The 27,305-nt window shown below is 42.6% G+C and overlaps 1 protein-coding gene across 1 annotated transcript; it reads left to right on the top strand.

The window, feature by feature from the left end:
- Positions 1-156: 156 nt before the first annotated feature.
- Positions 157-27,305, top strand: CD96 (CD96 molecule). The gene is made up of 14 exons (XM_067289802.1): positions 157-247; positions 3,287-3,712; positions 7,061-7,170; positions 8,612-8,834; positions 12,381-12,436; positions 15,719-15,809; positions 16,165-16,341; positions 17,605-17,658; positions 19,620-19,694; positions 22,106-22,108; positions 22,503-22,577; positions 25,028-25,117; positions 25,930-26,053; positions 27,185-27,305. The coding sequence occupies exons 1-14, from the start codon at positions 190-192 to the stop codon at positions 27,291-27,293; spliced, it is 1,671 nt and encodes a 556-aa protein (XP_067145903.1). The 5' UTR covers positions 157-189; the 3' UTR covers positions 27,294-27,305.

Below are 27,305 nucleotides of genomic sequence, written 5' to 3'. Positions count from 1 at the left end.
CAGGAAACTGAGGCTTTCACATTTAATGAAGCATTTCTTTGAAGTCAGGCTAAAATGATGAGCTTGGCTGTGTTGTGCATCTATCTGTCTGCGCAGGGCAGACCATTTTGACTTCCTCTTCAGTGAACGTGCAGCGAGCAGGCCTAGAAAGTACAAACTATTTAACAAAACTTCACCAGCAAAGCAAAGATGGAAAAAAGATGGCTCTTCTCCGTGGTTTATTTGGTTGTTGTGCCCGATGTCGCAGGTGAGTGCCAGCGGAAAGGCTTTACTCAACTTTCTAAGGAGGGTACTGAGGGGAAGCGGGATATTTGCGGACTCAGGTTGAAAAGCTTGCTTGTGTGTCTCACTATAGCAAAACTGTAACTACTAGCAATGATTTTGTGCTTAATGGCAACGTCCTAATAACTCTAGTTATAGTGTACAGCTAATAAGCAGTAAATGGTTTGTGTTGACTGGCAAATTAATTTAGTCAAAATATATAACCTGTTTTCACCAGAATAATCATTGGGATGATCTCGTTCATATTTAGGACAACATGTGCTTGTATCAAACGGGCAAAAAAGAAAACTGCTTTCAAAGAATAACTAAATATTATCTCTCTCCCTTACACATACACTTGCGTACCCAGAGAGAGAGTTGAAATATTTAAAGGCAAGGATAAATTATACAGCTCTTACCTCTTAAATGGACCCTTTCCTTCCTCTTCCCCACCCAGCCCTATGTGCTATATTAAAAGCTTGCCATTGGGGTTAAAACTTTCAGTATATTTGAGTAATGAGAACTGCATGCCTGTCAGAGAGAGTTTAAACCAAAAACAAGCCAAGGAAAAACAAGAAAAAGCCAGGTGCTTACCCCCCCACTCCTCCCACCCCAGCCTGGCTTTCCTGAATGCTGGAGTATTTATTACCAGATAGGAAGTTGAAACTTGTAGGATGAGTATTTTTCCAACTAACAAAGGAAAAAGTGATGTTTCATGTATTTGACTGGCACGGTAGGATACATCTCAATATCTGGCACGAGCTGTTTCTATTTTCTACAGCACTGAGGCAAACTGGCTTGAAAAAGAAAGGAAAATATTTCATATATATATGCATAGAAAATATAAATTCCCAAATGCAAAGAACCAAATGGAAGCCTCAGGATATGCAAATACGAGAAAGCTCAATTCAATACTATTTGGGGAAAATTTTGACTGTTTTTTTCCCCCTTTGTGGATGAAATCCTCACTGAAGTCATTCAAAGGTGAAAGTGCCCCCCTATCCACCTCCATAGGCATGCAGATGTCTAGGAGTTACTCCATTAAATTGCAAATGGAGCCAAGACATGAGCTCATGCATAGACTTGTGTAGGAAATATGAAGTTGGCTTAAAAATAGACTTCTTATATTGACATGCTGGCAGAAACATTAGACACCTTTGCATGAAAGGGACTTTGTTATAATAGCCTGCAGTGCTCGGCTACTAATAAAATAAAAAAAATTAAAATGTTGATTCTAGATATGTGACTTTTTCATCTTAATAAAAAATATTAAAGTGATTCTTGCTAGGCATTCTTTACATGGTGCTTTGGCCTAATAGAGCATCAATGTGAATATTACAGACAAGTTGCTAAGTAGGGGACTTAGATCTTGTCTCTTTTGCCTCCCATTCTGATCCCAAGAGTGATAATTAGTTTTTACTTAACTTTTACTCATGCAAAACTTCCAGTGAAATCAGTGAGCATTTGCTTTAATAAGCTCCTTGACCCAATGAAAATAGTTTTCAGTAATTTTGCTTACAGCGCTTGTCCAGCCAGGCTTATTTTTCTTCACCCTCCTACCTCCTCCCACCTCTTGGAAGTTAATTGAAAGATTAGCTTAGTGTGCACAGAGATAAAAACCTGAGATGAATGTTTGCCCTGACTATTCAGTAGTTTTGTTTCCCGTGAGTCGGTTTTCTGTGTGCTTGTGTCACGGTTCGGTGGTTTACCCCACATCCCAGTCGGCTCTGCAAGGCTGTGAGAATCTGCCCTGCTTCTCCTTCCCTGGTCCCAAACCAGAGCTTTGGGCTGCGGGTGCCACAGGTCCCCATCGTGTCCCCAGGTGAGGTGGCGGGGCACACTCTGCTTCCTGCAGGAGTCACCCAGGCTGCCTGATGCACCCCAAGGCACCTTGCAGCTCAGGTGTTTTGGAGCCCTGTACCATGTGGCTGAACATGCTTTAAAGTAAAAAAGCTACACCTGCTATTCGAAAGCAAAGAGCATCAACAGTGTGTACTAACTGCAGCGGGGACTGCGGGGCAAATTCTCCTAGAGAATTTATGGTGACGTTGTGAAACATAGGGAGGATAAAAAGTCAGTGGAGATAGGTGGGAACAATTCCGCACCTGAAAAGATCTGTACAAATTCATTTTTTCTAGGGACCCGCAGGCCCTTTTGAAGAAGGGCCTGTTGGTGTATGGGTCTGTGGGTGTGATTTTATTTGGTTCAGTGTGACCTGCCTGTTCATAAATTCTTTATCTCCCCAAGTTCGTTAGCACCTTGCGTACGAAGGTTTGGGGAACATTGTGGGGGACTGTGAACCTCTTGTTCTCAGGAGGTAGAGAGGGGGAGAAATCAATTTTACCATGGCAGCAGCAAAAAACAAGTAGTACAGGTTTGTGCTGAAAGCCCCTTTATTTCTCCAATGCATTACTTCTTTATATGGCACACAAAGGACTGCCAACGTGCTGTACGAAATTAACTGAGAAGAAAGCACACATGCAGGGGCTACTCACTCTGATGCCGAAGTGGACACTCATTTATGCCACGCAGGAGCTGTTTAATAACGTGGAGATAAAAGAATTGCTTTCCCTGTCAAACCAGTAAACGTAATGGAAATAGGCAGATGGAATTGTTCAAGGCAAAATTAGCCAGCAAGGATAATTCATTTGTTCTTGCAAAAAGAGCTGGGGAATAAGTGGTCCCAGCTTCTGCTTTATTTATATCTCTTGAAAGATTTCCATTTTCACAGAGTCCCTTGGAGCTCCCATTTCTCTTCAGCTAGTGTGATGGGAACTCCCCATCCTCTTTCAAACTATTGCTCATTTGTTTTTCCAGTTCTTTCCCTGCAGTTTGTATTATTGGTGATCTGCTGCTTCTCTCCACTCTAAATCTCCTTGGAAAGTATACTGTTACATCTCTAGGCCTGACTGTACTGTCTTGGTAATTATCTCTAGCTAACGCACCAAATCACGTCAAAGACAAGTCAGAAGAGAGCTTTGTTTAAGTATTACTTGCACTGAAAATGATCCTGTTTGTTTTTAAGGCCAACTTGAAGATGTCATTACACAGGCAAAAGTGGTCCGTGCTTTGCCGGGTACTGATGTGACCCTGGTGTGCAGCTTCCCAAGATCAGATCACATCTATTTAACACAGATGCAATGGTCCAAGACTGATGACAACCAGCTTACCACAATAGCAGTTTATCACCCCATTTATGGCGTCCAGTACTTCAAATTTCCTGAGACTTCTTACAACTTTTCAGTATCCTTCAGCCCCGGGAACTGCTGCAGCAGCAATGCTAAAGACGCTTTGTGTTCTCCTGGCCCAAAAACCTTTCCAGAGTGCAGCCACTGCGCTCTGCACCTGAAAAATGTTAGTGTCTCCCTGAGTGGGCAATATGAATGCAGTCTTGCTACTTACCCCTTTGGGACAAAGGCTGGAAAAATTCAGCTTATTGTGGAGGCAGAAGGTAAGTGATTATCAAAGAGATGCTGATTTTTCATAACAGGGGCTGGGAGGGGAGAGAAGAGCAGGATAAAAGAACATTTCCTGGTCAGTGACAGTGACTTGTTTGGGGTTTGCAACGGTGCACTGAATGCCATTGCCTACATAATTTCTTATTTGCCAGGCACTCTTTAGCTGTCGTTACCCAGCTTGTGATTAGGAAACCTTATTTGTCCCGAGGAATATGAAGGTATACAGGAAAACAAAAAAGGTGGCAAGATGGACATTTTTGGCATTTGCATGTGGGAGGAGCACCATGAGGAGAAGACTGTGCGAGTGGCTCAGAGTGCTGTGGGATGAAGGGTGCCAGCTCTCCAAACCACAATGCACTGCAGCTATGTACATGTAGGACTGGTCACCAGAAAGTGAAGCACTCCTGGCTGGTGGAGGCCCAGCGGGCAACTTGCAGAGCATCCCGGGGATTAGCACAGGTAGAGGGATGAGCTTTCAGGAGGGCACATCCCCACCTTCAAAAAGAGAGTGGAGCAAAGCAGAGGAGGATTGGTTAGGACGATCAGAGGAACGGAGACATGGGTTGTTTCATCAGCCAAATGGAAGGTGGAAAGCGATGTGATTGCTCGTGGTAAGTAAGCCTTGGGGGATAGTGTGAACTCTAGGGAGGATATTTAAATTATCCTGGCATAGGAACAAATGGTTTTGAATAGGATGTGAATGGATCTGACTACAGTTTAAACAATGGTGGCAACCACTGGCATGGCAAATTGGGGAACAGCCATTTAATGAGAGTAGTGTGGGCAAAAAATCCAAATTGCCTTGAAGATGGAGCTGGGCAGGGTTCAGAGAGGTTTGTTGTGCATGCAAGCGACTGGATTTGATGACCCCAGAAATATCTTCCAGGCCCAGGTTTCCATGAGAAGGAAAGAAGGATTAAAAGAGATGTAGCAAACCTTGCAAGAGTTCAGCGCTGAGCTGCAGGGCCAGCACCTTCACCCAGGACTACAGACAGAGCGTGATTTCAAGCGTTAGAGCCAGGAGCAGGCACTGGTGACCTGGGCAGTAGCACAGGGCAGTGGTGAGCGGTGGGAGCAGCATCTCTGTTAACAGTGCTGTTAGCTGGGTGAAACCCTCCCATGTTAAGGTTGACCCACGTTAAGGAGGACCTGCATAGACATGCCAGATATTGTGAGTGAGGCTACACAAGCTGTCCTGGCAGCCTGGTGGAGCATTGCTCTACCCTTGGGCTATGGCTGTGGGACAGCCCTGTGCTCCTGGGATACCTGAAAGGGAGGAAAAAAGGAAATACGTAGATTGAGAATCTGTTTTTCTGTTCTTCTTCATGCAATTTTTGTCTGTCTGTTCCTTAATATAGTAATAGCAATCATCAGGCATTGCTCTTTTTCCTTTGCTGATGCCTGTCATTGATGCTGGCATGTCCAATCCTTTTACACATGTTAAATGTAGGCAGCTGTTGTTCATATCAGCATCTTTGTGGTTTTCTTCAGCAACTGCATGATGTAGCAAGCTGTGCTACTGATACTACCTGCTAGAGAGAACTAAAATATTCAGTTAGCAACATATCTCCAGCAGATTTGTATTTTAAGGTAACCAGATCTTTTGCAATGAATCATTTCCACTCAGAATACAGCAAAAGACCTTAATCCAGCCTAGGAGTGGGATGGAGAAGGGTGCTAGTCATTAATGAAGTGCAGCTCTCAACTGCATCAAAGTGAAGTAGACACCTAGTAGACACTACACAAAGCCTGCAGAGCAACAGCCGTACACAGGGCTGACAAACACAGAGGACCTTAGCCAAAACACAGCTAATGGAGGTGGGAATAAAAGAGGGAGGGGAAAATAAGCAGTCATGACACGTGACTGTGAGAGGTGGTTAGCAGATTGAGCTCCGGGGTGAATATTTGTCTTTGTACTTCTCACAGTTGGGCCTGTACGTTGCACGGCACTTTTGCACGTGCGCTTGTCCCAGCAATGTCTCCTATGCTGCTTTTTTCCTTGAGATGCTGTAGATTCATTTCCTTGGTCCTTTCTTTATTCCTTCTGCATTACCCCGCGGTGCCAGGGCTGGCGTGCTCTTCGTCCCGCCGTGATGGCTGGCTCCTCAGCTGCTTCACTCCTGGGGCGAGCAGGGATGCACTGCCTCTGCCTCTTGGGGCCTCAGCTGCAATGGCTGCATGCTGGCACTGTTGTCCTGTGTGTGCTGGCACCATCACCCTGCGCTTGCTGCCTGGGGTAAAAGGAAGTTACTGTCACCAAAAAGTCCCCGCTGCCAAATAACGTAGCAATCTGGGACAACTAGGCAGCCTCCCTTCCCCCCAAGAGAAAAAAAAAAATCTCTTCTATCTCAGCACGTAAGCCAGATCAACCAAAGGCGCAAAGTTCAAGAGCGGTGTGCAAAGAGGGGAAATACATTTTTACCTCGTGGTGGTGCTGGCTCACCGACCAGTGCAGGCAGTGCAGCGTCCCCCACGTCGCGGTGGTAAAGGCTCGAGAGCTGCGTGGTGGTGGAGGGGGATGAGCCATGGGCAACAGCGATGTGGGCTGACACCACAAGCCCTGCCAGCTGGCTGGGCAGGTGTCTCCGTCTTTACGCCCCGCACGCACACTTCCTTTTCCAACTGTGAAATCAAGGGCTGTGGTTGAAAGCAGAGGCAGAGCTGAGCAGTCCCTGCATTGCCTGCGTGCTGGACGGGGGCAACCTGCTCAGCTCAGCATGATGCAGCTCCCAGCTTTGTCACCCTCTCGCTCAGGCAGAGCCTGCCTGGCCCCTGGTTTTGCAAGGGCCAGAAGATCTCTGCTTCAATAATAACAAAAGAATCAATTAGGCAGAAAAATGGGGTTTATCTTAACCTGTCTGGCATGCTGAGCATCTTACTTAGCGCAAAGACAGACAACTTTAGAGGAAAGGAAGTACAGATGAGTAAACTTGACATGAGGGTTTATTGCAGTGGAAAAAAAAAATCATAAGAGAAAAATGGAAGCTTCAGATTATTCTCAGTTCCAAAAGGAGACATCTTGATCCAACAGTTAAGTGAAGGTTTTTATGAATTGCACAAAAATTCTGGTAAAGCCGTGAATTAGTCATGAAGCTGCATCTAGAACTGGGTGCAGGGCTTTCACTTCACCAGTGTGTCTATGGGAAATGGTGGAAAATTACAATTCCCTTCTAAACAAAACAAAGCGCCTGTTCCTTGAACAGAAGAGTACTCAGCATTAGCTCTTAAAGCACAATGAACATCACGTTTCTGATTTTCCTTCTTGGGCTTTGTTGTTGTTGTTGTTGTTGTTGTTGTTGTTGTTGTTGTTGTTGTTGTTGTTGTTGTTGCAATGATAAAAGAGGAGCAGCATTACGTGAAGGAAGTGCAGTTAAACCAGACTTTAGAAATTCCATGCCTTGGGAACGTGAACTCAGAAAATCTGTCCAATTATCCTGTGAAATGGCTAGTGGTAAGTATAACTGTTTTTCATCTCAAGTACAAATTTGGGAAGAAAGAAGGTGTTTTTGCAGATAGAAATAGAAATGTTAGACTGTGTCCTGCAGAACATGTTAAACAAAAGATATCAGTAGGGTTGGACTCTGATAATAAAGGAAAAAATGCAAATGTAGTTTTGCAACATAAACACTGCAAACAATAGCTGTTAAACAAAGAGGGAAAAATCCATCTTAATTGCTTTTAATTTTTTCATGAATACATGTAGAGCAGTTCTATGGAAAGTGGCAAAGAACTCAGCAAATGTAACTAAGCTAAAATAATCTTTGCACTAGAATTCTGAGGGATTTTTGTTGTAGTGAAGCATTAATATCTCATACACAGTTACTGCACAGAGTAGTGAGATATCAGGCTACTTTGAAACAGAAAAAAAAGGGGATGACCAGAGTGTTTTTGTTTTCTGTTAACCTCCATGTCACAAATTCATGCAAAAGTCATGCAAATCCAGTTATCTAGCTAAGCATTTAAAACCAATTTTTTAAGCAATATGTCAGGAGACGTTAAACAAGTTATATTTTTGTACTGCATCTCACTTTTACTATTAACTTCTGTATTTGGAGACAAGTATCAGTCATCAGTGTCCTTGAGCTTTGCCCATTAGTTTCTATCCATTGTCACTGTAACTGAGGAGCTATCATTGTTGGGGGATTTCTTAAAAGTGACTTTTGAATGTTTTCTTTTTTTACTCTTCTACCCCAACTCATTATCTGTGTAAATCTCCTTCTCTTTGCCATGCATTCCTTCCAGACTTAAAACTAGGGAATGTGCTTGTAATTAACACTTTTTAGTTTTGGTAGTTCACATTACAAAGTCAAGTAGCAGAGGAAGGGAGAAAAACAAAAGGCCGGCACCATGACGTGTAGGTCACCATGTGTCATTCAGAGTGCTACTTGTAAATATGTATTGAGGCACAAATGTCCAGCATGTCCTGATTATGCCTGCATCTAAGAGTGACTGGCACACAGGCACTAACAGAAGATGACTTTCAGCTATTATTATCAGGTTTTCACTATTTAAAGCTTAAAAACTCAAGGATTGTCTTGGAATTTCGCCCATGTTTAATACGTATGGGGCATTCAGCATAACTTATACAGTGAGAAAGCAGCTCTATAGCCCTCTGTGCAGATTACAGAGACCGTCTCTAAAAAGGCACAGCTATTTACTCCACAGTCCATTGGTAAGATGATGACTGCTATTGGTTTTGAAGGTCTGGAGGATCTACTCACAAAAAGACAATGTTTCGGGGAAAAACGTGTTGCAAATGTCCAGTTACTCCTGAAGTTACTTCTTGATGTGAGGGGTGAGAAGGAGGATTTTCGTGCTGGGAATAGGGCTTGCCTACAGAAAGAACATGGAGTTCCCATCTTCACGCCTTGCATCGGTTGCTCTTTTCACAGGGGGGGAACGGAAGCAAAGAAGAAATTGTAACTAAGGAGCCCTCCTCTCCTGAAGTATACAGGAATGGCAGTGTGTTGTACAGAGAAAGAATCCACCTGGCTCTGAATAATGCTCTAAAGATTTTCCCCACCAAGCTCTCCGATGACGGCAAGGTGTTTTCATGTCACGTGGTGTACCATCCAGAGCGAACCCACAAGAGCAGCACCACAGTGAGAGTCCTGGGTAAGGGCCTTACGCCAGCTGTCCTCTTACATGATCAAATACAACACTCCTATCTCATTCTGAAGGAAGTAGCTTTTGAAAAAATACTGGATTTTTTTTATTAATATTTACACTATTTTTTCAGTTGCAATAAGTTAATATGTTTGTAAATAACACCATAGTTCTCAGGAAGGATATGAGATAGTTATTTCAATTTCTGGAATGAGAAATGATAGATATATCTCACTGAACATATATCAGCACTGTTGGCATGCAAATTACCACCAACTCATCTATATGCGTAAGTTTACAGTGGCACATTGTGGCTTATAGGTAGGCACTTTGGCCATCAAGATCTCTGTGCCCCAGCATTACAAAATGGCCGTGCTGCCTGTGGTTAGGAAATCATAGTCCAAATTTATTAAGCAACTAGAACAACGTGGAAGTTTCGTTTGGAAGTATTTCAAAGGCATGTGATTCTTAACTACAGCCAAAGGCTCTCTTTCTGAAAATGAGGTACTTCTAAGGGGTCTCAAACCAGCCAGGAGGAGCAGGGCCAGTGTACTGCAAGTGAGTGGGCTGGCATTTCATACCGGGAGCCTTCCACATCTGTAGTTACTTGCTCTGTTCCCCTTCTAGCAGCTTAGGAATGGCCGTACAACTGCTGAGCTACAGCTTAGTGAGAACAAAGCTGCCCATGGAAAACAGGGCTGCATTTTCTGCTTGCAGAACAGTGCATCTGGAAAATATATTGCCAACACTCCTGAAACAAATGGGTGTCGGGCAGTGGGTCTGCCAGCATTGCCTTGACTGTATGGACTTGCCGGGGGAGGCTCTGGAATGGCGCAACTATGCAAGGCTGGAGCCCAGAGCGCAAAGAGAGATTCAGCAGGGAGCACTGGAAAAAGTAAAATCTCTGGTTGGAGGCTCTTGGTCACTGATGTAAGAGAAATAAAAACAAATTTCCTCTTGCATTTGCATGATTTAGTCGTGTTTTGTCAAATAGCTACAGTGTTACCTGGGTAATCGTTCAAGTACCCTGACATACTTGAATTCTCCCTCTCCTCTGCTGATGATCTTGCCTTGTTCCATGTATCTGTTAATTTAAAAGGTTGCTGTATTTATTATTTGCCTTATTCTCTGTATTACTGTGTCATGTGTGGCTGCCTGCGCGTGCCCCCATATTAGCATGTCAGCACAGCAGGAGAGAGGTGCAAGCAAGAGGAACCGTGCCCATTGGTGGTGAGCTCTTCTGAAAGTCCCGCCACCATCCCAGGCACCATGGGCTGGCTTCTGACACTGGGGCTCAGCCTTTTGTGGACTGACAAACAACCACTTCAGCTGACAGCAGCTCTTTCACTCATTGTGCCAAAGCTGAACAGAGAATGAAGAAATGCACACTTACGTCCTACTGGGTAGACTCAGTCTCAGATGGCCGCAGCAGGACCTAAAACACTACAGTAAGCGAGTGCAATGTCAGCAGTGCCTGATATTGGCTAACCTGGTAGTTCAAAAGGAAATGACTAAAGACCCAAGGCAAGCCGAAACCCGGCGAGGTTTTTTGGTCCCAGCAAGCCAGTGTCATGCTGGTGTGTGATGTGCGAGGGACTTGGCCAACCAGCCACTGGGAGGAGGGCAGGCGAGGGACAGGGAATGCATGACTGAGCCTCATTAATGGTGTGAGACTCAATGGGCTGAGTAAATACAGATATTCAGCTGAGAGAGCTTTTTTTAAGAAATCACTTTTGGACTGAAAAGCTTAAAAAATACTCTTTTTCATGAGTGCAGTACTTTTAGATGCAAGTTTCTGCAAAGATGCATGGCCTTTGCATGTCTATCTTTGCCAAATATTGATTTCTCCTTTTTGTAAGAGTAAAAGTTCAGCAGCAGAAACCACTATACTAAATATTGAATTTCTGCTAGACCCAAAACATTGGTAAATATCCTAGCAAGACAAATGAATGTCAAATTGTTAATAGGGGCTGAGATGTTAAATGGAAAGTATCTATTAGATGATTCAGAGCTTTGCTTGGGAGCTGCTGCATAGAATAGTTATCCAGAAAATGTGTCTTCTGAAAAAGCAGAGGACAGAGTCCAATATGTATTTGGAAAAACATACCCTGTTCTGATCAAATGAAAAAAAAAGGGGGAAGAACAGGAAATAGACTAGATGTTATTTTAAACTCTTGCCAACTTTCAGCTATTTTGGAAGTCCCAATTTACCTTTTTTTTTTTTTACATTTAGAAAAGTATGGTTGTCATCTGCCAGTCCTGTTACCACATGTATTGTTTTGGCAAGGCAGAAACAAGGATGAAATTTTAAAATATTCATTTCCTGATAGTTAGGATATGCCAACCAAAAAGCAGGATAAAAAAAATGGAAATTCCACCACAAAAGTACCCTAATTCCAGAAAACCACAAAGCCCTGAAAATTAAATATGTGTCAGTCCAGGTGTAACCAGTCAGCAAAACTAGGCAGAAAAGTGGAAATGAAGAAAAGAGGGAAACAAAGTCCTAGACAGATTCACTGTATAAAATGACAGAGAAACATCAATAGATTATCTCGGGGGAAGTAATGAATGGACGTGGCCCTATATTGGTTAGCAGGCTTAAAAAAAAAGAAGAAAAAGAAAAGAAGAATGCAATGCAATGGTGGAGAGTAAAGTGCGGTGTGGGTTGGGAAGAGAAAGACTCACAGACCTCCTTGGTGATCCAGGGTCTGTGCTTGTTTCCAGTCCAATTTTGAGGCTCAGAAGGGCCAGAAGAATGATTTATCTGAGGCCTCTGAGAGCCGCTATATGTCACTGCAGCTTTAACAGTTCTTACGTAATAAGTCACTTGCTTAATATTACTGCACAACCAGTGATTGCAATGGTTATGGTTTAATAATTTAGATATGCTTATGGTGCCTAGTAGCTTTTGTTGATATAGTCAGCTGTGGCTAGAACCATAATGCTGTGAAAATGAAAGAAAACAAACAAACACTTTTTCCATTTCTTGTGGATATGGTCATTAGAAGTCTGCTGCTTTGATGCGAAGGTAAGTCCTGGGTTTCCTGGCAGGGCAGGAAGCGCCTGTGGCGTGATGTTGTCCCACATCTGTCCAGATGACAGCGTGTGGGAAGTTGGAACCCAAGGTCAATGAACATTTTGGGGGATGGCAGGGGCAGGGAGTGGTTAAAGTTTTTGATAATGACTTTGATCTGCAAACATCTGGAGGAACAACAGCTGGACAGTGGGGGTTTTTTCAGCAGGCCCTGAAAGAGTTGCTCTGTTACCAGGGCTGTGACTGCAGGCTGGTTTTAGACAGCGTCTCCAGCAAAGCGGCCCAAGAAGTTTTTAGAAAGATGATGAGATACATCACAGATGCTGTGGTAGTAGCTGCTGCTATATGCTTGTAAACCACTTCCTTGACCTCAAATTGGAGCTCTGCAAGCTTTTGTCTTGCCATGTAGCTGGGTGGATGTAGGATTCAATTTACACTTGTTTTATGAAATAAAGCTATTAACTTTCATTAGAAGACCTTTGGTATCCATTTCATTAATATATTTTTTGTTTGTTTTCCAGCCTACCCTGAAATCTCTGTCACCCTACAAGAGGGCTCAGCTGACACCTTGCAAAAGGTGAGTAATTTTAGAATAAAGAACAACTTCCAAGAATATAACTGCGTTGCTCAGTGGTGCTCTGGGCCCGACTGAAGCAGATGGCCTAAATGAATCAGACCTAGGAGGGCCCTTCACGCTGCCCAAGCTCACATGGCAAGAGGCGAGTCAACAATTTGGCATCAGTGATTCATACCCCTTCTCCTAAGCTGGTCCTACCCCACTGCAGGAAGCTGCTTCAGTGAGCAAAGACAAGAGGTAGCTGAGAGATCCTCTGTGTCATGGGTAAAAATCTGGTTTTGTAGCAGCACTAGACAAGGCTCCAGGGTAGGGTGGAGAGGTGGAGGAGTTGGGGTGGATTGCAGGGGGCTGCAATGCTCCCTCTCGCTCCCCATGTACCACCTACCAACTAACAGAGTATAGATATCTTCACGCTGCATAAAATCGCTTTCCAAAGAAAGCTGCAGGGGTTGGTGTGATCCTCTCACATCCTTTTGTGTAAGGGTAGAGATGTGACCCCCTCTGCTACGTTTGGGTGTGTTTTGAGCAGGGAACTGTTGGGCATGCTCTGAAGGGGTAAGTAGCCAAGCAAGAGGTGCTGTTAGTGGACTGAGAAAAGGAAAACTAGTGATATACAGTATGTCAGGGAGGAGCTTAAGAGAACAGTGGCACAGTCTCACAAAGGAAGTGTCAGAAATTTTGGAGCTTTTGGAGCATCTGAGTTCTATTATGTTTAGGCTAGTGATCAGCTATTTACAGAATGTAAATGTGACTTTTTAAAATAAAAATGCAGCTATGGAAATAATGGCATTTACTCAAGGGAATAATAATGCATAGGGAAGGAAATGAACATACCCAGAGACATTGGAACAAGTCAACTTCTGAGAAATAGGCAAGAAAGCAAATGTAAACCATTTACCTGTGGTCTTCTCCCTGCACTTCAATTATGGATGTTTTACAGCCAGGCAGACAGAAGACACAGCTGGTTTGATCAAAAAGGCTACCATTCGTCTTTAACAATAATCGTCTCCATGCCAGGACACAGAAACTACTCTGAACTTGTCATGAAACCTAGGTTTTTCTTTAAGTTTTAAGTAAAAAAATTACAGCATTTTAATAGCTATGTTTCAATTACAGAAAGTTTGCAAGGAAATGCTGGTCTCATCCCTTTTGGATTCCAGACAGTGTAAATAAATAGGCAAGTTTAGAGGTGTTCTTGGAGAGCCTGTTGGACCACATAGACCTCCTTGCTGATTAAGAAAGACTGGGAGTCTAGAAGACATCCACTGGGGAAAGAATTTCAGGCTAAGTTCCTGTGTGCCTCTCTGACTTTTCGTCTTTAGGCTATAGTTCTTCAAATATGCAAAAGGCTGCAGCAGAAGGGAAGAGAATAATCTGTTTAATGCACATGTACAGACACCAGAAGAAGTGGCAGACTTAGACTGTGCAAGGAAGATTTAGGTTAGGCACTGGGAAAGTCTTTCTCATAATAAGGACTGGGAAACACTGGGATGGGTTGAGCAGACTGTGGTGCCACCATCACTGGGGGAGGCAAGGAATGACAGGAGTACCACTGGCCCTGACTTTGGGCAGGGAGCTGTACTTAGAGGATCATTGCCAACCACATTTTCTATTACAACATTCAATAGACAGCATTTCCTCCATAAGGCTGAGATGAGGATCAACGTCACTGTAATGAGGATTGATCAAGAGATCCTTCTGGGACATTCATCTTAGGTAGTAATCCCTCTGAGTTGTTGCCATCTAATTCAAGCTGATGTGGTGCTACTCTGAGTCAGGGCTGGAGATGAAAACACCTACAGGTTGCTCCCAAGTTACCTAATGCATCCATGGAAAGGTGATACTCTTGCCATGCTTATCATATGTTCTGAGCAGAACTCTCTCAGCTGGAGCGATCAGCTGCTGATGGAAGAATTGGATCTAAGTTGGAGGGCTGTATTCGGAGCCAAACACTTAAGCATGTGTTTTGGGGCCTCTGCAGTACCATCTGCTTAGTAATGTCAAAACTTTAAGAGTTGGTGGTGGGTGTTGCAGGCTTTTGTCCAGCTGAACAAGAGCAAGGGGTGCTGCTACCAAGGGTCTGATCAATAGAAACTTTTCCATGAGCCTTTGCCCATTCTTCACATCCAAACAAACACTGCCTCCTTTCCTTCTCTTTTCTACCCTTTCTTGTAGGGCTTAAATCTACTCTGCAGATCAGATTTGTATTTCTTTATAGGCAGCATTTGTAAAAATACTATGAACAAAATGTGTCTGAAAAATAAGTGAATAACAAAGAGAAAAGAGGAGAAAGCAATTACATGAGTTTGATGGTTATTTACCATGGCAAGAAAAGGGCTCCATCTGGGTAGTTTCAGTCTTCATACTGAATGATTGACTTCTGCTGGCTGCAATACATCAAGCTTGCTTTCAGATGAATGTCTGTACCACTTTCTTCAAAAGTGGGTGCAAGAGGGCTTTGTGCTGAGTGTGTAGTAATATGAATCTCTATGTTTAAATGGACAAGGCAGTTTCAGTGCTATAAAAGCTGCTATGTAAATATTAATTGGGAATATCCAGGTAACATGAGGACAAGACCTCCCATCCTCCTAGTGCCCATCCCTGAGTCCAGCCTTGATTTTTGATGTTCTTCCAGTCCTTCCACCTCTTGCATGACGAGAAAGTAAATTAAGCATAAACACCTACTCTTTGGAGCAATTGGCATATAACCGGGGCTATTCCATCTAACATGTGCAATTTCTTGTGACTTCTGGAAACCTCTGACATATCATGCCCTCTGCAAAGGTATCTAATTTTGTGTATTCAGAACATCATTGTGCTAGGCAGTCTTTTTCAGGGGATTTGTCTCCTTATCTGCTTAATGAAGGAAGGATTTACATGACAGTCTGGGGATGTCTTATTCTTTCCCCTGCATGCTGCCCATGACGGATGCCCCTGGTTCTCTGTGTGGGAGTTTGCCCAGAGGCACTGGACTGGGAGGTAGGGGGTCACCCCACGCGTCTCTGACCACGGTGCAAAGCTGGGTGGTGTTTGAGTCCTGTCACCCCCAGCCTGGCCCCAGGCAGGAGGGCGTCCCTTGAGTCTCATTCAACAATCTTTCGAATCAGAAAAATGATGAGGAAAAAAACGCAATGAAGAGGAAGCAAACACTTCTTTGCTGAGTGGGGTGGTGAGTGTATGAGCCTGTAGGAGCAGCTCTGCCCATAACAGATTTTGGTGCTCAGTAACTGCAACCAGATCAGAAATGTTGGAGACTAATGACTGGCTTTTACTACCCCATAGCCTAACGTTAGCTGTGTGGTGAGGAAGGCGTTTCCCAAGCCCAACCTGGTGTGGTACGTGGACAGAGAGATCCTGACAGACCAGTCTGGAGGTAATAAAACTTGTTAATTAAGCAATTGTAGAAAGGCTTCACAAGAAAGACAATTGGGGCTATACCATTCCTGCTAAAGAGAGCCTAGAGGTGCCCCCACCTGGATGAAGGCGAATATCAGGTGTCCTAAGAGAGAACAGCTGGTGAACAGTCAGGATCACCACGTGCTGTTGCCATTCGTGGGAACGACAGCTTGGCATAAGCGTGCTGCTCTTGCCAAATCTTTGAATAAGGTCTCAGCAAAGAAACCTTCAGCCATATGAGCTTGCTTTTTAGTGCCAGCATTTTCCACAGCTCTGATTTATAGTTTGGAGTGTAACGAAAGGGCCTCACAGCTTTTCTTTTTTATTTCCAGAAATGTCTGTTGAACAAGAAGATTCAGAAGATAGTGAAGGTTTCTATCAGCTACGATCAACGCTGATGTTACATGGGACCCACCAGACACATAAGATATTCTCGTGTGCATGTCTGTTTTCCTTCCTCAGGAATGAAACATGGCATATTTCATCAGAAGAAATATTTTTTTCTTTTGGTAGGTTTTCATAGATAGGACACATCTGAAACGTAAAACATTAAGAACACTCAACACATGCATTCTGTTATTCAAAATACCGAGGAAATGCCAAGCATGTGGAAGTTTTGTTGTAAAAATTCATCGCACAGCTTGAACAAAGGCTCTGAATGAGCTAAAAAACCTGTCAAAAAAAGCCTGAATAATCTTAACCAGTTGAAAAGAAAAGAAAGTTCCTACACATACCTAAGAAAATGCTTGCTGTTTGTTAAACCATATCCTGCTGCAATTCCTGTATCCAAAAATATACTAGCTTAGCTACAAGGCACCAGTAAGCTATTATAACCATGCATTTCTCACCGAGCCCTCCTGGGAGAAAACCTGCATGCATGCAATGCAGCTCTCTGGAAACTCAAACCCACAGAGTTAGGGCTGTGTTGCACATCCTCAGGGAGAGCTGTGAAAAGTCTGTAAGATGGTAGAAATGCTTTAGGCAATGGAGAACCTTCCCTATTCCCTGTACTCTGAGTTAGCTGCTTGATTAGGGCAATGTGGAGAAATACTGTCTCAGGTAGCTGGTGAAAGCTGGAGAAGCAGTGGTCGAGAGGTTAATGTCATGCTTGAGGGTGGGAGGGTGGCTGGCAAGAAGGGAGGTCCGATTTCCCTTAGCACCCTCTTGTGCGTGCCTGGGCTTCAGGCTCAAATGCACACTTGCACCTTTTTTCTGCTAGGCATGCTCCTTGGAGCACAGATAATATATCCGTTCCTGAAATGCTGGCCCCTTCGCAGCCTCCGTGGGTATATCAGCCACCTGAGTAGCTACTTACCTCAGTTCAGCTGTATTCTCTTTTTGCCGGGGATGTACTTAGTGGATATGCTTTTTCTACAAAGAGAGACCGCATCAGGAATCAAAACTTTGTCCCCTTGAAATGTAGCCTTAGAGGGTGGGGAGATGAATGATCATTTTTCTCCAAAACGACTCATTTCACCCAATTTGCAGTTTTGTAGAAATGTATTCAAATCAGAGAGCTGTCCATTAAAGAAGTCTATATTCTTGCCTGCAGGCTATACTAGCACAAAGATAAATCCACTCTGTACAAAAATGTTAATGTATTTAGAGGTGAGAAAAAGGGAAAAAAAATTAAATTACTTTTCAGCTATGTTCTGTGAAGGTGCCACACTAATGCACAGTGTGACACAAAACCCAAGGTAAATTTTCAGCCTTTATAACAAAAGTCTAACTACTTTTAAGAATTGCTTTCACCTTTTTTTCTTTCTTCACAGATAATAAGTCTAATGAAATCTCAACTCAAGCTTTTTCCACCATGGCTTCAGAAGGTAGGACAAATTAGAAAGCAAAATAACTTGGGTCATGTTAGGAGTGCAACTATAAATTCCTAAAATACTCTTAAAGCTGTTGGAGAAATGATTTTGCAAGCTTGTTTCTGGACTGATGGTTATGGATCCTTTTCTGCAGCTACAAATTCAGGGAAAATACAATGAACAGATATTTTTGTAAGGTAATCTATCATAGTTAAGTCCAAGTATAATTAAACTTCAGCTTTGAGGGGCACTTAATGTTATTCCTGATGCTTGAGATGGCATTTGAATATAGCTCTTTCAACACTGAACTGATAATTAAAAATAACATCTCTACTAATGGTTCTACATTCTGCTTAAGTACACAGCCAAGATCCCGAACACTCTTGCCTAATTAAAGGACTGATGGAATGTTTCTTAATTTGTGAAAATTTGCTAAATTCTTGCTCTGCTCCTGCAAGCTTATCTTGTTTTTATCTTATTGCAAATAGACAAACTTGTCTTCAGCACCTCAGCTGAAGCACTTTGGAGCCACATTTTGCAGTGCAAAGTGTCCCTGCAATCTTCTGTTGGAGTTGCAGACTCTGAAATATCTAGTGGATGGAGCTATACGGATGCCATCACAAGGTCATATATGTTATTTCAAAATGCATGCTAATAAGGTGCACCTGCCTGTATGGGATAAACACATGGAACTCATTCCTGTGTTTTGAGTGAGAGGCACATCAGTAATTTGGAGGAGCCTGGGATTCCAAACCCCTTCGTCCCCCAAACCATTGCTTTCCCTAGAGATTTCACAGCACAGTTACTTCAGGTGCTTCTTGTTCCTTGCTGTACCACCAGGTTGTTTTGCACACTGAAACACGATTTAGAAAATAAGTGCAATGCGCTCCCTCTCATTCTTGAATCCTTCAGGGACCCACTTTTCTAAACCAGAATGAGTAATTCTTCCATCCTGAGTAAAGGTGTTCTTGCTTTGATTTGTTACAGACCTTGGAAATTCAGCACCTCCATCAACCATCATGACTACCTCAGGTGAAAAAAAAATCCCTCTTTATTACTCAGTTAATAGATGTATGATCTCTTTTTGACCTGTGCTTAAATGTCATATACATGGAGGCAGAGGAGTGCCAGTGAAAGGTTAGTGTGCTCTGATACTGATGGTACCTGTAATGTCATTTGATGGAAATTTGTGAGCTATGAAGTTACCCAGGAAGAGATTTAACACAAATCTTGATAAAGTTCTGTCACAGGAGGACAGCATATAATACGGCATGCTGAACGTTGAATATTATTCTATACCTTTTTACAAAATGGAGTAAAAACTCTATACAACTACAAATAAATTTCTTCTATCATGATAGAGCGGTGCTTGTGATTGAAGAGAAGTTGAAATCACCACTTTTCCTTAATCTGATAGTGGCATATCATTCCCATTCATTAATGATATAAGATAAATGCCACTGCTTTACCCGAGCAGCTTACAGATATCTGTATAAAACTATCTTCATCAATTACTGTCCTCTATGTCTGCTTTGGGAATGGCTGTGGGGAAAACCCACAGGAGTATGAGATTCCCCAGGCTTATACAGTTATCGCGTGTCATCAGGACCATTTCTGGAAAGGCCCTGGTTTGGTAGGACAGCACCACTATTAAGTGCATAACGCACACCATGGCAGTTAAACTCTATGTATTAAAAAAGTAAATAAATAAAGCACACAGCTAACTCATGTGAAAGTGTCTACATTAATAACACCCTCTGATTGCCCGTTGAATTTGTGGTATATGTTTTGAACTTTTAACCTTGAACTTTGGTAGTGGGATTTCTGCTGCAGAGTTTGTGTTTACCCAACACCTAGTGCAATAATTTTGATCTCCAGTCATTTGGGTTGTTTTATGATTTATTAATATTATTTAAAAAACACCCTATCAACTAAATGTGATTCCGTGTAATACCATGCAATCTGTTTTTCTTTAGAGCATCAGTCTGTATCTTTGGCCTCACTGGATTTCACAAGTCAAGCAAGTTTGGCTCCTGCTACCACAACACAAGGTAATGAATTCAGCCCAAAATCTTTTCTCTGTTGTTTCAAGAACGTAGAAAGGTACATAAACACAATAAACATCTTGCTTTTTTTTTTTAGAACATAATTTAATATTCACTGAAGCCCTTTTTCTAATGTGTTATATACCTAGAAGGCCACTGTTTAAAAATAAATATATAAGAAAATGCTATATTGATTTAATAATTTGATTCACTATGAATTTCATTAATTTCAGCAAATAAATAGACATCAAGTATATATTTTTAAAATAGCTATTTTCTCCAGTATCTCTAATCAACTAAAGAATGAGATTATAGCTCGAAAGGGCTCAACCCAAATATCGGAACACGTGAGTACAAACACAAAGCACTGAAAAACAAAATCTTTACAGCGTGTGACTCAGCTTAGTGATTTCTCCTCTTCACTGCCTTGGCAGGCCCAGCAGGGGCCTGGGCACACTGAAGTCCATACAGCGCAGGGTGACTCGTTTGCAAGTGTTTCAGTTTTCCTTCCCTGGGGAGAGGTATGTGCACGGAAAGGCTCTCGCGCGCCTGACAATGCAGCAGCGCACATGTGAACCAGGAGCAAATGAAGCACTGAACCCGTCACCTTCTAGGTGGTTGGGTCCCAATCTCAAGATACAGGGTTGGTACCAGCCACTGTCCCAGTGGAGAAGATTTTTCTGCAGCAAAGACTGTCAGCAGACATTTTTATTTTAAGGCTCTTTTCATTTTGAAGCCCAGTTGTTCATCCCTGTAGGACTGATTGTTTTTGTGCATTAGTTAGACAAGTGTTCCTGCTGTCCTGACTGGCAACAAGGGCTGTGCTCACTGTCACGTGGCCCCAGTACGCACAGGCATGACAAATGCTCCTGTTTCAGAGAGAAAACACCTCGTGTAAAAAGGCAGCCTTGCCAGCATAAGAAGAGGCAATGGAGCAAGTCATTCTTCAGTGCCACCTTCCTCTTCAGAGCAACATCAAAGCTATGGCTCAGAAATGGTCCACAGCTCAGGCTGCATCTGGCAAGGGTGGATTCGGCCCTTGGTGCCTGTGGCAGCCTTATTCTCCTAAACATAAAATCTATTGCAACAGACAAACTTTCATGAGTCTGCAGGATGTTGAGTACTCCCTTAAACTATGTAATTCAATCACGCAAACTTCATTTAAAGTAACCTACATAAGCACTATAGCAATATCTACCCAGACATGAAAGAGTACTGCAATTGTCAGTGTGTGCAGTAATACAGGGGAAGAAGCTGAACAAAAGGCTCAGTCGTGACCGGGCAGAGCACTGTATGGGAACTGGACGGCTTAATGTAAAGCCCTGAGGAAGGAAGAGTTGAGAGCAAGATATGCTAGGGCATGAATGTGGGCTGCAATGGCACTGAAATTACAGCTTGCTGCTTCTCATGCAGCCCTCCCCATACCCCAAAGCAGAGATACTTCTACCAGCTGGCTCACACGGGGGCGAGCAAAGAGCCTGTCCAAGTGGAGGAAAAGCCTTCTGTCTTGCTTCACTCCTGCAAGCAACTAATTTCACAACTGAAGCTGTAGATATACAATGTCAACAGCGAGGATTCTCCTGACTGGATTATATATTATCACTGACTGAGGAGAGAGGAGGTCAAAGTCATGGTGTTTGCCGGAGATGAGCCATTTCTGTCTCCGGTGAGCAGCTTTGGGAAACAACTGCACCATAACTAACTCCCTTGACTGTGCGGCAGTTGTGTGGTATAGGTCAGGGGCCCTTAGGCAGGTGGGGAGTGTCCAAGAGACCTGCACCGGCGTTACTCATCCCTCTGCCTTGCTTCTAGTTTCCATACCAAAGTCTTCTTGATCAGAGCCCTTGGGAAGCAGCCACATCCAGAAGCCGAGCCTAAGTCTGCCATAGTGTGAACAGGGTTCGGTTCAGAGTCTGTTATTTTGCAAGTTTCTAATGAAAATCCAAGAGATAGTTGGGAATTGGTACAAGGGAAGAGCGCCCAGAAATAGAAGGGATGAGGAGGGAAGACAAAACAAAGGTTTATAAAACTGCAGCCTGGTCCACGTTTAGTTTCCACACAAATCCTTTCTGCACTGTGTAATAGCTGCATTTCACCTTCTCAGGTTTGTTCAGATGGCTTAATGGTACTTTTCCAAAAATGAGACAAGTGTTAGGAAAGATGGACTCTTCTTAGTAAATGTGAAATAGTCCTCTTTGGCAAATAGAGGTCTCTTTGCTAACCACCATCTGTCTGTGTTTGAATATCAGATGAATAGCTAGTTGAGCTGTAGAATACTTAGCACTTCAAAAAAGATCAAAGGTAAAATATTAAATGAGTTGGTAATTGGTACTGAACATCACAAGCATGACTCCTGTACACTAGCTTTCTCAAAACTTCTCTTTGCTAGAGGAGAACACAGTTTCATCTCATTGGAGCTGGTGAAATCCTGTCTAAATTCTGGTTTACGTACATTCATTCATCATTTTCTATTGGTTTCATGTCAAAACAGGCCAGAGAACTCAGAACTACTGAATTTCAACTAAAGCAATCTGTCTAGGCTTCTTTCAAAATACAGGCTTAAATACCCCATATGTTTTCTCAAAGTTTATCCATCCTTTCACTAAATTCATCTTGAGTTTCTAGCTCGTGACAGACTTTTAAAACTTGATACAGAGCTCTGTCTGCTTGTCTGAGGGAAACTAAAATTTCAGGTACTAGGTTATAACTATTTGATATTTTTGGTCAGGAAACAGGGAAGACAGAGGAAAAACTGAAGAACAAGCGATGGTGTCTTCGAGAGTAACTTTTGCAAACTTGTGTGTTTTTCAATAGGAGAGATGATTTTTACTCCAGAGACAGAAAACTATACCAGCACCACAGCCTTCAATAAGAGTTTGACAACAGCACGTAAGTAGATGATGCTTTCTCCTTTGCTTTGTAGGACTGTAACATGGGAGTTAGGAAACTAAAGACGCTGCAAAATGCAAGTGTAGTACGATCTTATCATTAAGTTGCAAATATAGAGTGATCTGGAGTCTCTTGAAAAAGTACGGTAGTAGGTACTAGACTCTACATGATCCTCAACTTGTGATGCCTTTGCAAAGTACATTAGTTTTCTGGTGCTTATTTTCAGCTGCTGCTTGACAGTCATTACATCGCCATGCAAAAGGTATTACTAAACATGAAAAAGTTGTGCCCAAGCAGAGGGCAGATGCTGGGTGGTGTAATCTGTACTGGCTTTTTAATTTTTGTAGAAGCAACTCCCCTGTGGGATTGCGCTGAGTTAGGTGAAAGACTTGAGTCTTCTAAGCCATCAAGGATTTGCAGCAGCAAAAGAGGAACCACAAACATCTGAGTATCATGTTTTTATTAGACATATTTAATTTAATAATGTTAAAATTAAGAGAGTTTCTAGGAGAATGTAGTGGGTATTGAGGGTAGTTTGTGGATGAAATAAGTTACTGGAGAAGCCAACTAAAATCACAGAGTAGCAATGAAATTGTGAGATAATGGGGGGCAATAAAGGCTGGCTAACAGGACACAGTAAAGAGCAGTGAATGTTAAGAAAAAGGGTGGGAGGTACACTGTTCCACAATTTTTCCCCTTTAAAATCTCTGTTCACTAGCAGTATGCCAGAAATGACTTTCTTTTTTAAAACAGCTGGGTTTGTCTGCTTTCAGAACAGGCAGGGCCAGTCAGTATGCTAGTGCATTTGTGTGGCAGCATCTTCTGGCCAAAGTGCAAATGTCACAGCCATTCCTACAGCTGTTGCAACAATTTCTAATGCTTCACAGTTCTGCTCTTGCATAGCTTCCTTGTTGCTACTTTGTTAGAAGTGCACTGAATCACGCTGTTATTTGCAGGCGGTGCTGTGCCTTGCACTGCTCGTCATCTTCCCTGCAGCCATGTCCGCTTGACAACCAGCTGAGGCATGGCCTTGAAGGGTCCTCGATGAGGCAGCTGTAATCGAAGTACAATTTCAGAGTGCACAGGCGCTGGCGCGCCTTCCGAGGCATACCAATGCAGTCCAGCGTGTCTTCCCAGAAGCACGGGGCTAATGCCACAGGGATTACCGTTATCGGTTAAATCCTCTGAGGCTGTAACATGAGCCATTATATAAATAGTAATAAGTAGCATTCACTGACATGCTGTACAGAGCAGTGTTACAAGATTTCTAACTGCATGTGGGTTCTTTTCTCTTTTTTTAAATACCAGAGCCAACATGCTTATCCCCATAGAATTAAATACCTAATAAACAAGGAGAAAAGAAGAACCAAATTGAATTAACATCCCAAATTCTCAGTGAATTTTTAGAGTGCCATAATATTGCATTGATTTTTGTTGTGTGTGTGTATATATACACACACACACACACACGCACACATGCACACAAGCACACATGTATTTATACGCTTGACCATTCAATTTCGATCAGAACCTGCATCTCATGAGAAAGCTAGAGATTTTCCTAGCTTTGTCTGTTTACTCATTTACACCATTTAAACAGCAGAATTTTTCTTGGATTTATAAATCAGCCATTATACTAGAGACTTTCAAGTATCATTGCTATTTCATTTGTTGTTTGCAACAGAGAAAAGTAAAGGATATAAAATAGCCAAAGTTAAACCTAAGGAAGCAGCCATGTGCAGGCTTGTAAAGTCAGTTAAGGAAATTATTTCTCTTTATATAGATTGGAACGATTCCACCACTGTATCCCTGCAAAGCCTCCAGAAGGCAACACACTCCTCGGAGAATACAAGCCTAGTACACCGTAAGTGCTGTGCTGTTGTCTAGTCACATATTTTAGCTATTATTTTGGAAGACATGAACATTGAGACAGCTAAAAAAAATAGGAGTGTATCCTTAGGCAATATTGATCTTAAACATAGGTAGCTTAGCTGTATTCGAAGAGGGAAAATAGCTGTCTACAAACAGATGAAAGATGATTTTTGTGGTTCAGACACTTCAGTACTTGATATAGGAGGCCGGGGTTTCACTCAGCCACATTGAGAGCAGACTCCTTGTGATGCTGCTAAGCCACTTGATATCTTTAGTGTTTTCATTACCCTACCAAAGAGGCAAAAAGCTTGTCTTTCTCCCAGAGTGCTGTGCAACTTGATGCTGTTTTGCTGGAACTTCTTAACATGCCTTCTAATATTCTTTAATTTGGTAAAAGCATATTTTTTGTCTAATAGTAGGTTGTAGGCCAAAAAAAGTAAGTGACCTGCAAAGTGAATTTTGACATCCTGATGCTGGAATTTGATTTTCAGTGCTCAGTTGTGTGAATAACAGTGGCTGCTAAACACTGTCAGAAACAAACAAGTTATTAAAAACATTCTGTGCCCATATCTTTTTAGGTAATCTGTCCTTCAGTGTTACAGACCATGCAGTTTCAGTCACCAGATGGAAAGATTTCTATACAACCAGCAAGCTGGTCAATAGTACAGGTGAGACATTATCCTAGGAAACATCTCTTTCAAATATATCATTGCAGTAAAGAGGAAATGCAGAGAAGCATGAAATGTGGAGCGTTGTGTCAATTTGGCTTGGGTAATTCAAAAAAGGGACAAGGGCTGGCACCACGGCAGCTCGCATCCCTGCCCCGCGGGTTGTCCCAGATGCTTTTTGGTACTGCAGTCCCGCACTCCTCATCAGCTGGAGGATGACCACGCTCCTCCTCTCCTTCCTCCCCATAGCTGGGACCCCTGACAGCCCCCAGATAAGTGCTTGGTGGGGCTTGGCAATCCTCAGAGGGTCTCCTGGGCTTTGCAACACTTTGCCAGAAATGGCTGCACCATAGGCCAGAAATTTGGATGGCGTTTGGTGTCAGCAGCATGACGGATAACCCGGTGAGACGGACAGCCGTACCCAAATGCCAGAGCAGGCAGCTGGCTGCGGACCGTGTGGGTGCATGCTTCCTCTTGGGGAAAGCCACTGGGGAATAGACTAAACCAGTGGTTTTCTGATGAAATGCTTGTCAGGATGTGCCTAAATAATCTCATTGTGTGAACTGATGGGTGGTTGAAAGCAGCCCACAAACCCAATTAGAACAAAATAGTTTAAAAGTCCATAAATTAGAACGGTAGTGCTTAAAGTGCACGATCCTCCGCTTCCGAATCTGGCAACCCCGTATTGATTTGGGGCTGCTTTGTGAACAGTAATGCGTCTGGTGGGGAGCAGCATGCCTCAGACAACAAGTATGAACTTCTCTCTTCGCTGGCAGCGTTCAGCTGAGCTCTGTTTCTCGTGTCCCTTCCAGGCTCTGGGAGGAACGCGAAAGCCCATCTCTTCCCCTGGCCGACAGCGGTAGCAGTCATGCTTCTGTTCTGCAGTTTCCTAATAGTTTTAGGGATCAGGAAATGGTGTCAATATCAAAAAGAGATGTAAGTATTGGAAAAAGGGGTGAGAGGCATGGTACAGAGGGCAGCACAGAGGCTGTTACAGATGTTTGGATTTAAGCCTTTTCACTTGAGACTATTCATAGTGCACACAGCCTTTAAGTACATGGATAGTTAATGCCATTGTTTCATACAGAGGTAGGAAATGTAGAGTGTTTTCAGTCTTTTCACCTATTCTGTGAAATATCTATAAAATAAACTTCAAAAAACAGCAGCAGTGCTGCTTTAGTGTGTATGGTATAAGGGAACAGTGCAAGTAAAATCTTTTCCCCAGAACCCCAACTTTTAATAGCTTCCCTGCCTACTGCTCTCACTCTCTCATTTTGCATGGTTACTTGAGGACATATTTTAATGAAACTGTACTTTCAGGGTAATACAGACTATCTGAGTGGTAGGTAATGTATGTGAAAGTAGGTTTCCTGAAACTTAATCCCAGCCAAAGAAGTGTTGAGTTTGTAATGATTATCAACATTTAATTCCCTTGAAAAGCACTCAGAGATCTACTAATGAGAGCAGTATCTAAGAGTTAGTTATTTTTAATCTCCATTAATAAACTAATATTGCTAGAAGTGTTTGAAAATTCATGGAGATCATGAACCATTTGTGGTCCTACAGAATCCTTTTGAAACATAACAGGAAATCCTATGCATCAAAGGTAAGCAAAAGAGTTATAGTTATACTTGATTTTTTTCACAGTTTTAAGGCAGGGACCTTTATCTTGGCCTATAAATTGACAAAAAAAAGTTACGAGCCTTTAAATATAGCTTCATACAGCAGCATGAGCAATTCTAAAATCATTTTTAAAGCATGAATAAAGTGAATTTATGAATGAAATGAATAAACAAAAAGCATGAATAAAGCAAACAAAGCACAAATAAAATAAGATTGTGAGCTGGAAGCTGAGAAAGCCGAATGAACACCAGAAAGTGTGCTGCGGCTGTGGAACAGAAACCAGAAAGTTGAAATATGTAAGAACAAATTCTTACAGGAATTTGGATTATAGGATTCCATTATACTGTGCTTCTTTCCATCTACTGTCCATCTACTTCCTCCTTTTTTACATCAGTATTTTATATGGCTTGTGTGTTATACCACATTTTGTCTCTTTTATTCCAGTATGAACAGACCTCCATCTTTCAAGCCACCACCACCTCCAATAAAGTACACCTCCATGATAGAGTCTGATGGGACTCCCCCATCCTGCCACGAACTGGAAAGCCTGTAACATTGTCTACAC

This window comes from Apteryx mantelli, chromosome 1, assembly GCF_036417845.1.
Source record: "Apteryx mantelli isolate bAptMan1 chromosome 1, bAptMan1.hap1, whole genome shotgun sequence".
Classification (NCBI taxonomy): domain Eukaryota; kingdom Metazoa; phylum Chordata; class Aves; order Apterygiformes; family Apterygidae; genus Apteryx; species Apteryx mantelli.
The sequence above is the reverse complement of the archived record's forward strand: the minus strand, read 5'-3'. Positions and strand labels throughout refer to the sequence as shown.

What these genes read in the sequence shown, in the direction of transcription:
- CD96 (XM_067289802.1), top strand. Translation starts at nt 190, where the DNA reads ATGGAAAAAAGATGGCTCTTCTCCGTGGTTTATTTGGTTGTTGTGCCC. An exon ending in TGTTGTGCCCGATGTCGCAG is followed by an intron (nt 248 to 3,286) that starts GTGAGTGCCAGC and finishes TTTGTTTTTAAG; the next exon opens with GCCAACTTGAAGATGTCATT. An exon ending in CAGCTGACACCTTGCAAAAG is followed by an intron (nt 12,437 to 15,718) that starts GTGAGTAATTTT and finishes ACTACCCCATAG; the next exon opens with CCTAACGTTAGCTGTGTGGT.